Genomic DNA, 18,225 nt, shown 5'->3' on the forward strand with positions numbered 1-18,225 from the left:
GAAGTTTTATAACTGTAATTCCTTTTACAAGGTAATATGGCCAAAACATTCTGAAAATGAATATTTTTTCAATAGCACTAATCACCCTTCAGTGAAGATCCAGAATGACAAGAAAAATTAAGAACACCATTGTAAAAGCATACACTCTCCCCATTAAAATACACATCCATTTTATAAAATTAAAAAAAAAAAAAAGGAAATTATTCACAAAACCAGTAAGCATCATAAATGCATCAACAAAGAAAACTACTAACAATTAATGCATTGCAGAAAAAAGACTTTTATTATGTTCTAGACAGCTGTGTAGTTATTTTATTTACTTTAGTGCTGTATGGAGCATAAATTCACAACTTTCTCTCCCTTTTTTTGGTTTCTTTTTTTGTTAATCACTGCATACTATTATGCATACATAATATAAAATTTTTAAGATAGTATTTCTTTCATTATTTCCATTTACACCAAATTTTATTACTCATTGGTCTTGTCGCATCTTGCTCATGGACTATAGTATGAATGAAGATGGGCAATGAAGACAAAAATAAATACATCATTTTAAAAGGATGGTACTTCGATTTTCATTTGGCAGTGCAAAAGCAACCAATGATACCAATATTATCTTTCGCAAGTATCATACACACAGTAATACCAAACATTTTTGTACACGTTTGGAAAATTATATTACTAATCTACATACACTGTATACTACAATTAAAAATGAATTACTGGAGAGATTCTTGCAAAAGATATATTAATCATTTGTGCCTTTTTTTTTTTTTTAATATCTCAACAGAAAATTGGAAGGTACTGATACAATTAAATACAATCACTGGCTACATTAATGTGCTACACTGAGATTGAAACAAATTAACCAAAGGATTGATACAAATTAATTTATCTTTGTCAAATGTTGTCTTTTACAGCACTGTTCTCTCTTTTCTTTTTCTTCTTTTTTTTTTTTTTACATGCAGCAATCGATTGCAGTTATTACAACTTAGAACAAAGAATATCCTCCATTTTCTGTTTTCTGACACTATTCTCTTTATTTTTTTACATTTTACTATTTTTTTGCTATTTTCTTTTTTAAAATAAAAACTCTATAAAGTTCTCTGTTGCTCAGCTGAAATAAGACTTTGACGGGGCATTAAAGATGATATTTAAAAAAAAAATTGTAAGATGACTGGTTCAGAAAAGTGAGTGGCACAGACACAAACACACACTTTTACAAAATTCACTGGCCCCTATTCTTCATTCATCACGATGAGCTGCTATTATCTCCATTGTCATGATAACTATTCCCATTCATGACGAAAGAAGTTCCAAGACCATAGAGGTGACCACAGTATTTCGCATCGTCAATGTTGTCCTCGAAAAACATCTACAAGAAAAGAGACACGAACTGTTATATAAGAGACTGGGGGTTCTGAAGGTAAGTTACAGGACCATAAGCACCTCTTAAGTAACATAAATTAATAAGAGTACAACTTCAACATAACACTGAGATAATGATTCCTGGATGATGCACATTAAATGCTTGTTTAAATTAAGGAAATGGGTTTTGTGATATGGCCCTCTTGAGTTGTTATGCCACATTCCACTCTTTTCAAGTTCAATATTCAGATAATTCAAGTCAAATTTGCACTATATGAACTGAAGATTTATCAGATCACTTACTGTAGCTTCCATAAGAATATAACTAAACATTATAATCTCTTTGTCTCTTACTACCCCCACAGGCATGAGACAAGCTTTGTCAATCAGCATGCTTCGGTGTCTCAGTCATTATAAACTAACATAATTAGCAAAACAATTTAAATCTGTGATGAATTAAAACATGACTTTTTCTTTTAATAACTAGTAAAATTAAGAACATACACTGTAATGATAAATATATCCATTAATGCTTGAAAATGTGAAGTATCAAGCATGTTAAATACCGGTAATGTGAAAATTAAACTACCAATGATAAAATAATGTCTAGTTTAATAAAACTATCAGTAATTCTGCAAAAATAATTATCTATAGAGCTTCTTCTAAATTTGCCTTGGAAAAGGTTAAGGTGTACCTCGCAAGCAACGCGCAGTTTCTTCGGTACTGTGGGAATCATGAAAAATGGGCGACCAGTAGCCAACATCATGAAGGTGGGTATAATGAACCTTATGACCCTGACAGGAAAGGCAGAAGTGGTGGATTTTATGGAGAACAAGCATATAGAAATGATGGGGTTGAGTAAAGTTAAACGGAAGGGGAAAGAAAAGAAGGGAATGAAGAAAGGATATACTACTGGAGTGGTGGCTGAGAGACAAAAAATGGAGTGGGCCTGATAATTTCAAAATAGCTGGAGGATGTGGAAGTGATTATATTGGGAGACTTAAAATCCACAGATGGGAAATAAAAGACAAGGAAAGGAAGAAGTAACCAGACCATATGGATATGGGAAAAGGAATGGAGATAAACTAGTCGCATTTTGTGAGAGGAATGGAATGATTGTGGGCAACATAGTTTCAGAAGAAAAACAGCAAGAAAATTACAAGATATGATTGGGGTGACAAAAACAAAATCAGTAATTGATTACTTTCTGAGAGAAAGGACAAATCGCAGACAGTTGATGGATGTAACAGCTTTACCAGGGGAAGTATTCAATGGAGATCATAGAGTTGTGATAGCAAAAATGAGAGTGGGGGAAAATGGAAACATTAAAGGAGATAAGAGATAATAAAATAAAAGTGTGGAAATTAAAAGATAATGTACAGGAAGAATTTCTGGAGAGACACACAACAAATTCCAGTTACTGATGTAGAAAATGTGGAAGATGAATGGTCCAATTTCAAAAGGGCATTTGTAAGTTGGGCAGAGAGTGCCTGTGGCAGAACAATGAGGAAAGTGAAAGAAACAGAGACTCCATGGTGAAATGAGAAGGCGAGAGAAGCAGTGGAAGGAAAGAAGAAAGTATGGCAAGAATGCTACAGAGATAAAAGAAGAAAGCAAAAGCAAGTATCCTAATAAGAGGAAATGTAAAAAATAGTAAGAAAAGCTGGGAAGAATATACACAATAGATGGAAATGGATGGAGTTGGCAGTAAAAGAATTATAATAAGAGGAAGGTGGAGAGTTGATAACACATCCAGAAGAAATTAAGAGAAGATGGATGGAGTATTTTAATAAACTGTTGAATGTGAGAAATTGTGCACAGGAGAAGGTAGTAATACGGTGTGATGACTCAACAGCAGATGATGATATAACAATTTTAAAGGTGGAATTAGCAGTCCATAAAATGAAAATGGGGAAGGCACCAGGGATGGATGAAAATACAGTAGTGTGGAAATGATAAAGGCTGCTGGACTTGTTGGACTACAATGGGTGTACAGACTGTGAAAATGCATATGGAACCAAAAATGTGTGCCTGAAGACTGGGGAAAGGGAATATTACTAACCAGTCTTGAGGAAGTGGGGGACAAAAATGTGTGTGAAAGCTACAGAGGAATCACACTCTTATCACAAGTGGCAAAAATACTGGAAAAGATATTAGAACAGAGAATGAGCAGAAAGGTAGGAGAGTTACAAGAGGAAAATTATGGCTTTAGAAGTGGAAGTACAAGAACAACTAGATGCACTGAACGAGAAAATTGAAAAGTATGGTATGAAAATAAGTGCAAAGAAAAGCAAGACAATGGTGAATATCATGAGGAGAAAGACAAGGGAAAATCATTGTCAAAATTCAATCAATCACTACTGATCTGCATTCAGGGCAGTCGCCCAGGTGGCAGGTTCCCTATCTGTTGTTTTCCTAGCCTTTTCTTAAATGATTGCAAAGAAATTGGAAATTTTTGAACATCTCCCTTGACAAGTTATTCCAATTCCTAACTCCCCTTTCTATAAACAAATATTTGCCCCAATTTTTCCTCTTGAATTCCAACTTTATCTTCATATTGTGATCTTTCCTACTTTTCATTAATTTTCCTAATTTTCACTCAAAAACAAGGCCATCCCATGAACAGTACTGACAATAATGGTAGTTAAAGTCTTATTTGGTGCTAAGTTCGAATACAAATTTGGAATGGTTTTTCCACATTATTTTACAATGTAAAATACACGCACAGTAAATTACAATTATATGTATTCTGCATTCATTCTCAACATTTGTACATAAATTTTAAACTGTCTTCAATACCAATGTGTTCACTAGTGTAACATTTTTAAATTAAGTTTGATATTTTGTTAATGATAAGATCTTGTAAATGTTTTTTAATGTATTCACTCAGGTAGCATATTTTTATAATTTTCAACCAGATGTCTGGTAGAATTTTGAGGTACAGTATTTGATATGACTGATGATGCCCCACAGAAGGGGCGAAACATGTCTCAACGATTTTTAACAATGTTTAACTAATACGTTAACATCTTGTACTGTATTGAATAGGTTGAGTTAAAATAAATTTCTTATATTATTATAAATTACATACCACTTAGTCGAGCAGCTCGTTCCTTTCTCTCAAGTCTTCCCAGCCCAAAATTTGCAACATTTTCGTAACGCTACTATTTTGTCAGAAATCACCCAGAACAAGTCGAGATGCTTTTCTTTGGATTTTTTCCAGTTCTTGAATCAAGTAATCCTGGGTGAGGGTTCCATACACTGGAACCATACTCTAGTTGGGGTCTTACCAGAGACTTATATGCCCTCTCCTTTCCATCCTTACAACCACCCCTAAATACCCTCAATAACCATGTGCAGAGATCTGTACCCTTTATTTACAATCCCATTTATGTGATTACCCCAATGAAGATCTTTCATATATTTAGACCTAGGTACTTACAATGATCCTCAAAGGGAACTTTCACCCCATCAACGCAGTAATTAAAACTAAGAGGACTCTTCCTATTTGTGAAACTCACAACCAGACTTTTAACCCAGTTTATCATCATACCATTGCGTACTGTCCATCTCACAACATTATCGAGGTCATTTTGCAGTTGCTCACAATCTTGTAACTTATTTATTACTCTGTACAGAATAACATCATCTGCAAGGAGCCAAATCTCTGATTCCACTTCTTTACACATATCACTGATATATATATCACAAAACATAAAAGTCCAATAATACTGCCTTGAGAAATTCCCCTCTTAATTATTACAGGGACAGATAAAGCTTCGCCTACTCCAATTCTCTGAGTTCTATTTTCTAGAAACTTAGCCACCCATTCAGTCACTCTTTTGTCAAGTCCAATTGCACTCATTTTTGCCAGTAGTCTCCAATGATCTACCCTATCAAATGCCTTAGATAGGTCAATTTCAATACAGTCCATTTGACCTAAATCCAGGATATCTGCTATATCTTGCTGGAATCCTACAAGTTGAGCTTCAGAGGAATGACCTTTCCTAAACCCAAACTGCCTTCTATCAAGCCAGTTTAATTTTGCAAATATGCCTAATATAATCAGAAAGAATGCTTTTCCAAAGCTTACATGCAATGCATGTCGAACTGACTGGTCTGTAATTTTCAGGTAGATGTCTATCACCCTTTCTTTTATACACAGGGGCTACTGTAGCAACTCTCCATTCATTTGGTATAGCTCCTTCATGCAAACAATAATCAAATACTTCAGATATGGTGCTATATCCCAACCCACTGTCTTTAGTACATCCCCTGAAACCTTATCAAATTCCAGCTGCTTTTCTAGTTTTCAACTTTTGTAGCTTACTGTAAATGTCATTATTGTCATAGCTAAATTTTAATACTTCTTTAGCATTAGTCACCTCCTCTATCTGGACATTATCCTTGTAACCAACAATTTTTACATACTGCTGAATGAATACGGCTGCCTTTTGAAGATCCTCGCATACACGCTCCCCTTGTTCATTAATGATTCCTGGAATACCCTTCTTGGAACCTGTTTCTGCCTTAAAGTACCTATACATACTCTTCCATTTTTTACTAAAATTTGTATGACCGCCAATTATGCTTGCCATCATGTTATCCTTAGCTGACTTCTTTGCTAGATTCAATTTCCTAGTTACAGTAGTTCCTTCAATTTTCCCCTACTTCCACAGCCATTTCTAACTATTTCTTAACCTGCACCTCCTTTTTAGTCTCTTTACTTCTCTGTTATAATATATTGGATCTTTACCATTCCTTACCACCTTTAAAGATACAAACCCATTTTCACATTCCTCAACAATTGCTTTAAACCCATCCCAGAGTCTGTTTACATTTTTATTTATCGTTTTCCACCAATCATAGTTACTTTTTAACAACTCCCTCATGCCTGTTTTATCAGCCATATGGTACTACCTAATAGTCCTAACTTCAATATCTCCCTTTCTTTCACATTTATTTTAACTACCACAAAAACAGCTTCGTGATCACTAATACCATCTGTTACTTCGGTTTCTCTACAGAGCTGAAATATATATATATATATATACCGTATTTACTCGCGTATTAGACCCCTTTTTTCCCCACTTTTACAGCAAAAATAATGAAGGGGGGTCCAATATGCGATAACGTCAAAATTTTGTGCAGCGAACACATGACTTCTAGGTTATAAAGAGCTATAAATTGTAAACATTCTATACTATTATTTAACAAACTTTAAATGTATTTAAGTTATACTGGCTATTTTCATCGGAAGGCAGTATTTCTAAACATAAAAAGACAAAAAATGGTGAACACGACTTTTAGGCCTACGGTACATATAAAAGTCCGTTTTAGTTACTCATATCACGTCATTCGTTAAATCTCATTAATTTCTCTGGTGAGGTTGACGTCAGGAAGGGCATACGGCCGTAAAAACTCCCTACGAAGATTCGTCTCACTTCATACTCGATCCCATAGAAGAAAGGGATAAGGGTATCGTGTTATCATATAATTAAATATTGATGCAAAAGAACTTGATGGCCAGTCATTTGTCTCTGTCAGTTCAGCAGAAGGCCTACCACACAGTAAACTTGATCACTGCTTTCATTTGAATTATCGCCTTGCGCCGCCAACTTCCCTGCCTTGCTACCGGCGTGTCGGCATTCTAAGTAACGTCATCTTCACTGCTATCTCTCGTCAGTCGCGTCAGCCATGCTTCATTGTTCATTCTCTTTGAGCCATGCACTGCAATCAAGAGCACACGAGGTCCCGTCTTTTTGAACCTTTCAAAAATAATTTCGTTCCCGACTATAGAGTCTAAACAGTGTAAATCTATTCCCAGATGGTCTCTGATATTCGCAGTTGGTGTATATGCAGCAGAAGCCACTCCTTCCGAATAAAGTCGTGCTGTAGAAGGCATGCCAAACCATCAGCTGATAACTAGCGTATGTTATGAATTGTACTTCCGAATGTAATACATAGTAAGTGGAAACATTCTTTTGATAACTGCGGCTGTTGAAACACAGACCCTTATTTTTAAGTATTTTTCATGCTTGTTCTCTACATTTATCACATCAGCATTTGCGTAAACAGCTGTCCATGAGATAAGACAGACCACACTGTTTAGGTTAGGTATCGTATATTATCGCCCTGATAGTGCCAAAAGTTCGATGAAAAAAAAATAACAGGAAAATATGCCGTATTTATGGATATCTACAGGTGTGGCGGTAATGCGTTTTATTATCATAATGTTTAATTTTGTACGTTCGTTGTCTCTTTTTTTATTAACGTATACCCGGGCATGTTTTGTTTGGCGTCTCCGAAAATCGTTTAAAGTACGTGGGGACATAAAATTATTATTATTATTTGTTAGGTACATTGGCGAGTAAAACAATCGTTTTAGTTGAATAGCTTTTATCACGTTTTAAACTTACTTCTCTCCAAATATTTACCTATATTGGCCCGAGTTACGAGATGTTAAACGACCACTTTGTTAATGATCTCGCCTGCTGTATAAATAGCAACAACCGCGAATATTTCTCAACTAAAGTAAACTCGTTTCCTCATCCCGAGGTGGTACAGCTCTTTTTAGACACACCCCCAGTGGAGGGGAGTTACATGTACCGCTTTTACCGCATATCAACCTTCCTGCCATTCGTGAATCTCTGGCAGTACAGTACCGGGAATCGAAGTCAGACCCCGGAAAACAGGAACTTCTTGTGCTAACTATTACGCTGGCGGACATTATTAACTACAAAACACAGACATATAGCATGACTGATGCATGCTCGCAATGTGCGGGTCGGACACGAAGCTAGGCCTATTCACCTATCTGTGCGACGTCATCAGAGCTGCAGTAGACCTACGCTAAAGAGGTGGACATTTCTTAACTACGAAACACAGATGTAACGCATGGATTTGACGCGTTTTTCATTGCGTAGGTCGTACGGACGAAACTATTCACAAATTTGTGCAATGTCATCAGTGCTGCAATAAGACTTGTATCCGCTTTGAAGCGGAATCGTCATCGTTCTCTGACGAATTACGTTGGGGGTCTTATAGGCGACATTTTTTTTTTTCATTTTCTTCGTCTCGAAAAGCCAGGGGGGGTCTAATACGCGAGGGGGTCTAATACACGAGTAAATACGGTATATATATATATATATTTTTAGTGTCTTATGATGTGCCATATATATTTTAATGTGTTTATGTACTCATGTCCATGCTCAATCAATAGGTTTTAGTTTTTTCTAACCATCACTACTTTTAATCAGAGCTATTTTAACGCAACATACTGCAATATATTTTACTTCCATTTTTTATCAGACATCCGGATGCTCTTAAGTAACTTCTTTGTAATTTATCCCATGACTGTAAATTTGTGTGCTAGCTGATGATGGCCAAGATAGGTCGAAACCGGTACTAGTGTAATAATTCATCCACAATAAATGTATTGATCGGTGGAACATTTTCCTTATCTATTACATTGAATCCAATCAATACGGAATACGAAACTTATAAATAATAAAGGTCACTAATATGTTGCTGCTAATTGCCTGAGCTGTGCACGCTATCCCTAACATATGTGAGACCCCATATTTGTGAACACACTATACGAGTTTGTGTCCAACTTAATTACTGGTGCAACTGTTCGTGTCATTTGCCAATGCTGGCAGTGTGTATGTGTTTGTTTGCATGTGTGGGCGCGTGAAAGGAGAGTAAGGATGACGTATCGATCAGTTTATTAAATATTTTAATCTTTTTCTGGACCTCATGCTTGTCGTGGGTACGGCTATTCTTGTTTTGCCTTGGTGTCTGTCCTGGCCGTTTGTTGACTTGGAGGTCGCCATGTTGTTTGTTTTCATCGGGCTATGCGTTTGCCTGTGCTTCTCTTTGATTTTTGAATTTTAATTCTTTGGTCCAGAGATGCTGCTCTCTGTGCTAAGATGTGATCTTGCGTGTTTGTTTATGTTTCTCAGGGGTTTTAATGTTAACTATTCTTTTTTTTTTCTGCTCCTCACTGCGGGGGAATTATGATGCGTAGTAATTGTTGAGATGATGTGAAATAATAATAGACGCGTGGGCTTGGAATTTCATTATGCTCGCTGAAAGAATGATTGAATTAATCTGTGTGGATTGTAATTGCATCAGAGTATTATGCAGCGAGACTGCGGTTGAAATGGTGAGTGCGTTATATTAATAATTTCAGCCTGGTGTCTTAAAAAGAAAAGATATGTGGTCGCACATCAATGATATGACTTCCAGTTGGATGAGTATTGAACGTGTATATATTATCTCCTTTTGATTGCTGGCTTCATTTCCTATTTGTTCTTTTTTGATTTTTATTATTATTTTCTATAAACCCTCATTTGAATTTAATTTGTATTTTTCGGTTAGTAGTCTTAGTGTTTATCCTATACTGCGTTGAAATGAGGGGCATTTCCAGTTCAGGGCTGTGTCATTAGCCTTTCCTAGTCGCGGTCCACGCCTTGATTCTCCCGTTGTGCGTATCATAATATGTCTGATATTATCTAGGAGGGGTTCGGTTCAGAGCTCATCTGGTTTTACCAGCACCACATCCAGAATATTCTTCCCTCTAGTTGGTTCCATCACTTTCTGAATCAGATGCCCTCCCCATATTAACTTATTTGCCATTTGTTGGTCATGCTTTCTGTTGTTCGCATTACCTTTCCAATTGACATTTGGTAAATTGAGATCACCCACTACAATCACATTCCTTTACTTATCGTTTCCCACATAGCTAATTATCTTATCAAATAATTCTGAATCAGCGTCTGCGCTACCCTTTCCCGGTCTGTACACTCCACAGACATCAAGTTGCCTATTATCTTTAGAGATGAGCCTTACCCCTAGAATCTCATGTTTGTCACCTTTAACTTTTTCGTAGCTTACAAATTCTTCTTTCACCAGAATTAATTCTACCATTCCCATCCTATCTCTACGATACACACTCCAGTTCTGAGAGAAAATTTCTGCATCCATTATATCATTTCTTAGCCATGATTCAACTCCTATTACAATATCTGGTGAGTATATATTTATTAAATTACTTAATTCTATTCCTTTCTTTACAATACTTCTACAGTTGAGCACTAACATTTTTATGTCATCCCTACTTGAGTTCCAGTTCCCTGCTCCCTTATCACCGCTCCCTAGGCAACTCCGTTTCCCTGAATGTACCTGCCTATAACCTTTCTAAACCCTTGGTGGTCAAAGCCTTGAAAGTTTTGACAGTTTCAAATACCTAGGGAGTGAATTAATGCAGAATACAAAGCTGGAGATCGAGATTAGCAAAATGGTGCAACAGGGCAATGCAGTCTACCAGAGTGTAAGTAACCTTGTTGGAATAAGGAAGTACCGAGGAAGTGTAGAGAGATAATGTACAAAATGTATTATGCACTGATATTGACTTATGTGGCTGAGATCTGGACAATGGTAAGTAACAAGGAGAGTAGAATTCAAGAATTCAAGCCAACAAAAGGAAATACCTAAGATGTATGAAAGGAAAGACAAGGAAAGGCAGATTGAGAAACAAAGATGTGAGAAAGGTCGGAATGGAAAACCTAAATGAAAGCAATGACAGGAGTAAACTAGGATGGTTCGCACACGTAAAGAGGATGGACGAGAAAAGAATATTAAAACAGATAATGGAGATAACGTCTGAGGGGAAGAGAGTACGAGGGAGACCTAAAACAAGGCAGACCGATTCAACAAAGAGGAGTACAAGAGGAAGAAACCTGGACTAAGACAGAATGATGGAAGAGGAATGGTGGAAGGAGAGAGGAAGGTGAAGAAGTGCCATAACTGACCCGACCCAGAGGGAGCTGGAGTTGGGGAAAGGATAAGGATGATGATGATGATGATGATGAAAGCTAAAGTAATTCCATTTAAAACACACAGATCTATAAATAACAAGACCTAAAATGGGAATATTTGCTTCAAAGTTCTTCAAAGACCAAATAATAGAGAATTCAAACTGACAAACTTTTTGAAACCCTCAGGTGACCTTGTAAGGAAACATCACATAGTTTTTACTAATTCCCTCTAGTGCCATAAAATATAAGAAATTACTATATTTACCTCACGCATCTTGAAAAAAGCCATTCCTGTGAGAAGGGAATCACTACCGGCCTGGTGTTGGGGTCCAATTCTTTCGAGTTCCAGTTGGTCTGCTACTTCCTGAAGTCCACCCTTTAGGTTCTTACAGCTCTTCATAAGATACTGTTAAATCCATAAAACATGAGATTAAACAAAGAAATATACAAATATATGATATAATAAGCACTGATTTGTGATCGATAGCTAACATTTTTATAACGATGCTATACACAAGTAGAAAGTATGTGACTTAATAATGTCATCTATAATAATAAAAGGAAGTGTGTGTGTCTGTGCGATGCCCAGTCACATCTACAGCATGCAGAGTTCTGAAATTTTTAATACAGATGGTAGGTGGATGGAAGTGGGTCCAAATGCACCTCAAAGCTGGATTGTTCATTTTTGAGGTCACTGGTGAATTATGAATGAAAACCAGTGGAAAAGGTGTGTTGGGATATGACACACCAATGTGCTGTCACCAGTATTAAATGTATAGATTCACTGTTGCTAGGCAACGTACCTCATCATCATCATCATCATCCTAAACCATCTCCAGTTTCCCGGGTGTGGTATATGAGCCTCCTCCATCTCATCCTGTCCTGTACCATTCTTCCTCCACCAACTTGTTCCAATCATGACCTCTCAGCAGTACATCGTTCTTAACTAAAACTATCCATTTCCTTCGTGGCCTTCCCACGGGTCGTCTTCCTTCTACTTTTCTGTCAAATTCCTTCCTTGCAGTTCTGTTTACTGGCATCCTCTTCATGTGACCAAACCACTTCAGTCTTGATATCTGAATCTTATTGAGGAGAGAATCATCTATTCCTACTTCTTCTCTAATTTTCTCGTTCCTAATCTTGTCTTTCCTGGTTTTCTGGATCATAGTGCGTAGGTATTTCAGCTGCCTGAAGTTTGGAATTATCTCTATTGGTCAGTGTTGTGGTTTCGAGATTGTATGTCAGAATTGGTGTATAATAGGACTTGTACAATGTCATTTTTGTTTTCATGGGTATTTGCTCATCCCACAACAGGTGTCTTACCTGGTGGTAAAATTGTGTTGCCTTACTGATTCGACTGTTCACCTCATGTTTTGCTAGGTTGTCATTTGATATAACGCTACCCAAGTATTTGAAAACTGGAATGCTGTCCAGTTGGGTTTCATTTAACATGACTATTGGCTCTGCTCTTTCCCCATACACTTTCATCACTACCGTTTTGGTCTTGCTGATGTTTAAACCATATTTCTTAAACTCCTCTTCCAGCTTTGCATTCTCTCTTCCAATTCCTCTTCTGAGTCACTCCAGATCGCAACATCATCTGCAAATGTGAAGGCTTTGATATCTCCATGTTCTTTCCTTTTAATAGATTTCATTACTACATCCATTACAATAATAAATAGAAGTAGTGACAATGGGCTGTCCTGCTGCACTCCTCTCTTTGTTTCAAACCAGTCCGAAAAACGTACCTAAGATATGCAATACAAGTCAAGGAGCCATTTTAACCAAATGAACTCGGATGATGAGGCATGCTTGCTTGCGAGCCACAAAGCCTACAACTCGGATGATGAGGTGGGCTTGCACATTGTCAATGTTCAGGTATCTTCCTATAGTTCACCCAGTTTGTAACAGATAGCTCTTGCATTAAGATTTCCGTGTACTAGGTGGTTGAGGTGAGGGTATGTCGAAGTTTCTCCTTGTTTGTCCTTCACATCACGTGCATAATATGACTCAAAAATATTAAAAATTCATTTCAAGCCAGTAGCCAATATGGCAACTAGCAGCACGCGTGTTTCTGAACACGAGGAGTTAGTGAAGTTAGTTAATAGTGTTTTAGATAGTGATAAGGGGGATAGTGTAAGTGAATAGTGTGTTAAATAGTGATTCGGAGGATAGAAAATGAAGATCTTCAGGAATTAGAACATGACCATTTGTATGAGGAAATGTCGAGTGTAAATGAGACAGAAAATGTAAATATGACTAGTGACTCAGAGAATGATGATGAATGTAACTTTCATGCCAGAACTCCACAACCTAAATGTGCGAAATAGGTTGATTGGGTGTGGATAAGTCATTCACCCCTTCAATACAAACAGTGGTGTTTCTGAGATTTTATTCCAGAAATGCAGCCACAGTTACATCAGAGCTCTCCGTCTTTTTACACTATATGGACCCTTTATTTTCTCTAATTGCTACACAGACAAATAATTATGCTCAGAAGCAACTTATAGATAAGAATAGGAAAAGGCAAAACAATAACATGAAATTGTTTAACACAATGGAGAACGAAATAAAGGCGTACTTTGCTTTGTGTATCCTGATGTCCCAAGTTTGGAAACCATGTTTCCAGTTGTACTGGAGTAGAGATAGGTGCACTGAAACTCCTATCTTTTCAGAAACAAAGAGCAGGGAAAGATTTCTTCTCATTTCTCATTTCCTCCACTTCATTGATGATGTTTGAGGTGATGTTAGTGACAAACCAAGAAAAACCAGGCCTATAATTTTGCACTTCTCAGATACATTTTCTTTCGTAGGTTATGATTTTCATTTCCGTGTTGATGTACAACTAATATGATAGAGTTTGAGGGATGTTCCACCATTCAACACATTGTAAAATATATTAAATTTATTGGGCGAAGACTGGTTTCGACTCCCTTAAAGTCGTCATCAGTTCTTGTTGAATATCAAATCAAGGGGAATCTGATAACTGTAGGGTTGCCTACATACAGCTCGATTGGTTGACATAAGACATCATAATAAAAAAAATCATAATAAAAAATGATATACATAATGGCGATTGCCTGAAAACACATCAATGGGTTGCAAAACATACACCTTGAATTGTAATGTACACATGCTAAGCAATACTTGGAACTCAAAAAGTTCTTAGTTCTTGCTTCAACTGTCGTGTGTTCAATGAACACGGAACACTGGAAACATATGCACTGGTTGGAAATATACACAAATCAATATGAAACACATGGCGCTTTAAGAAAGTTCTTGGACTTGATAATCTTGTTTCTATCTAATTAAACTGGATGAAATATATATACATTGAAATGAAATGCACAAAGATATAAACTACTTGGTACTTAAAAGTTTCTTGGTTTAGGTTTAAGAACTGATGATGACTCCAAAGGAGTCAAAACCGGTCTTTGCCCAATAAATTTAATATATTTTACAATGTGTTGAATGGTGGAACATCCCTCAAACTCTACCATACATTTTCTTTGTTGTTTGAACTGTCAAAAAACATTGCCTTTGTCAAATCCCTCATGAAATTTCATGGTAGGCTGCCATACGTGCAATGTAATCGCAGTAAGAGGGCCAGATTTGGGATAAAGATACATAAAATTTGCGATGCAAATACATGGTACTGCAACAACTTTCGCATATATACAAGAAAAGACATGACTGACCCTTCTTTGACCGCGAGCACCAACGTATGAACCCTTGTTCAACAAGGGTCACACCCTGTACCTTGACAACTGGTACATGTCTCCAGACCTTTGTAAAAGGGTTAATGAAAAGCAAAGAAATACTGTATAAAAACATGCCACCTGATATTTCATCCAAAGTACTGCAAAGAGGTGAATATCAAGCATGGTCATCCAAAAACAAGTCAGCTAGATTTTTCCGCCACCAGTGAAGTGAATTGAGATTTTCCGACTCATCGCGTACTCCTAGGAAACAGATTAGTAAAAGGGCATAGTTTTTGCCTTGGGTCTCTCCACTATTCGACCCCCTCCCCCTCCAAAAAAAAAAAAGACTAAGTGTGTTCACGGATCATGGCTGTCTGCGGCCTGGTCATTCCAGCTCTGGAACTTTGGACTGTTAGATCGGCAAGCGTAGTACTGTTCGTTACAGTGAGAAAATGTGTGATTTTTAATTTGATCAAGTATTTTATGTGAAATTATTGCTTTTACTCGCACTGTTCCTACTGACATCATTGTAATAACCTATGTTCATTTCAGTTGGGTAAACCACTAAGAAAGTCTTTCTGAAGATGTAAAAAGGCAGATGGAGAGTGAGTGCCTGCCATTATAATGCAATTCCCCAACCTGATTGTGACTGATGGTATGCAAGCAGGCATACCATTACAATGAAAATTCCCTAACACAGTCTTCATATGAGAAAAGACGTTTGGTGATTTCTCCGTCGGGTTTCCAGGGTAACGTTAAGAGCTATGCAATTTAATACAGTCTAGCTCACAACGTGTACTCTACCTAACCTACAATTCTGTATAAAATGTAGAATTCTGTAGTGAAGCACGGGTACACAAAAAATACAATGAACCTCTCACAACCATAACTTTTGTACTTTTTAAAAGAAAAATAAGTTTCTATCAGCAAAGTTGTCATCGTGTATTCACCATGGTGACATATACAGAGCATAACTATCAGCATGATGTCTAACTGCATACATCCTCGCTTCTGTGGCCCTCCACAGATACAGTTGAGAGACTTAAGCTGGTACCAGTTATGGATTACAAGAACAATGCAGGAATGTCCATCATACTTGAACAGTTCAGTGAAAAACACTATCTTTCACTGAAATGAATGAATCAATTTGTTCCATTCTGGGATTTATCTGTATCAATAAGCATAAGATAGCGCAGACCACCTGGTGGCATGGTCATTAATGTGTGTAGTCTACATGGTCAGACACCGAGGTTAGCCAGATCGAGTCCTGTTCGTTGAAATATTTTTACCATCAGAATTGGCTGGCAGGGTAGGGGAGGTGGTGTTATAGAATTTCTAATCACTAGAATGCTTGCCAAAAGCCTGGATTAAATTCCAAACTCCGCAGTGCTTATACAGAGCGACGGCACATGACACCGTTGATGGCAATTCTTTTTGGACAGTTGTATGTAGCTTTCTCAAGAGTACGCAGATCCATAGACACCAAAATACAACTCCAAGCTACAACTGCACTCAATATGATTTGTAAGGAAATACTACTACACCAGTTTTGATTCCATTTGAATGGTGCATAAAACCTGGAAAGTGTATCTTTTATAAGATATATTAATTGTCCATTTAGAATTTCCATTTACTTTATATAATAACTAGCAGTTACCTGCGTTTTAACACAACACATTCTGACATTATTTACGGTATGTCAAGAACATGAAATGATATGGGAGGGTCAAATGAACCCCGGTTTGTAATATCCTCTTTACCCAAAACTTATGATAGAGGAAGAAGATCCATATTAGTTTTAGACATATGTTAAGTTAGACAGAATAGGACTGACAAGGTGTTAAAACACCATTAATTTGTTACCCACAGTTATGTTTTGTTCAGATTTTTAAAATTAGGTATTATCCTGGCATGTTAGTCTTAAGAAATTATTAACGTTTGTAAACTATACTATATATGGTTAAAAAGGTCCCAAACCTTGACCTAAAGGTTGTCTACAGGCTGAAGATGCCCAAATAATGGGTGAAACATGTACCTGACCTGATAAGTCTACATAAATTCATGTAGATTCAAACCACATTAAAAGTGAAAAGTGTTGAATAGGTGGTTTTATTATATTATCCTTGAGATTCTATGCCTAGCGCCATCTTCAATACGGAACAATAATGAGAGTTGTTACTTGTAATGTTGAATCAATCAGTCAGTCAGGACATATTATTTTATATACAGTGAAACCTCATTAATGTGTTCCTCATTAACAAGTTTTCCCGCTTAGCATGTCATAAATTCAAAGTCCCGATTCTCATCGTATTAAATCTACATAAAAATACCTCACTTCTAGCGTCACAAATTTTCGCTATTAATGCTTACTACAATCACATTTTTCCTAGATCTGAAAATGTTACTGTATTCGTCATTCCTTCTGAAAGACGTGATTTCCAACTCGGGTAAGAGCCGCCCGCACAGTTGCATGATTAAGGGAAAAAGCCTTCCTGAACTTCAAAGGATCAGTTGCACTTTCGGGGAGCAAGCCGTTAGTCTCAGGAATGTTCAGTTTTGCTTGCTGGTTAGCAGCAAGATTGCTGAAATAGCAGAGTGAGCCTGGTTGTGCTTGTATTTTGCATTCCACTGAGAAGGCAGACATGCATTTTGCGTTGAGTGGTACAGTAAAGTGTAGCTAATATTTGTCACGTAATATGGTAGCCTATATCTGGATGAGGAACATAATCGTGTGAAATTGACTAGCATGGTGCATATATTGATAGCCTAGTTATGGACACGGAAAAGGTGAAATTCCTTATTTACTTGTATGTATGTTCAGTCTTCAGCCCTAAGGCTGGTTGGATCCTCCACAGCTCCGCCATCAGCTGTCATAGATGGCCTAGGCATCACTGAAGAGGCATACTAGGGAAATGAGGAGTGAGGTAGTTTCCCGTTGCTCTCCTCACCGAGCCAGAAGTTGCTATTACATTCAGTCTGCCAAGCCCACTGAAATGCATGCACCAACCGACCCTATGAGCAACATTTTCACACCATTCATAGCAGGGACTGGCTGCAGAAGGAATGGCATTACCAGCATCACTCATACCTTAGTCACTTTCATATTGTCAAAGCCAAGGATAAGACAGAAACAGATCAATGAAAGTAACAAAATTACTCTAGCCTATACCAGAAGACATAGTGCACTGTAAACACCCGAGGACAAAATTAAAATCTGTCAGAAAGTGGACTGGCATACGCGCTCACAGAGCGCGAATGTTGAAACTCGCATGTTTAAGTTTCGACTCAATCACTCAAGTCTGTTGAAGTTTTGTTTGATTCAAAATGGCGGTCAA

At 37.2% G+C, this 18,225-nt stretch overlaps 1 protein-coding gene across 3 annotated transcripts in view; it reads right to left on the reverse strand.

Moving 5' to 3' along the window:
- Positions 1-260: 260 nt before the first annotated feature.
- Pop2 (CCR4-NOT transcription complex subunit Pop2) overlaps positions 261-18,225 on the reverse strand; it is a 223,969-nt gene continuing 206,004 nt past the window's right edge. For all 3 annotated transcript variants that reach the window (XM_067136670.2, XM_067136669.2, XM_067136671.2), the window contains exons 8-9: positions 11,455-11,595; positions 261-1,375 (exon numbers count right to left, since the gene is read on the reverse strand). In XM_067136670.2, coding sequence (XP_066992771.1) covers positions 1,253-1,375; positions 11,455-11,595 — 264 coding nt within the window. In that variant the 3' untranslated portion in view covers positions 261-1,252. The remainder of the gene's footprint in view (positions 1,376-11,454; positions 11,596-18,225) is intronic.

Source organism: Anabrus simplex, chromosome 1, assembly GCF_040414725.1.
Source record: "Anabrus simplex isolate iqAnaSimp1 chromosome 1, ASM4041472v1, whole genome shotgun sequence".
Taxonomy (NCBI): Eukaryota; Metazoa; Arthropoda; class Insecta; order Orthoptera; family Tettigoniidae; genus Anabrus; species Anabrus simplex.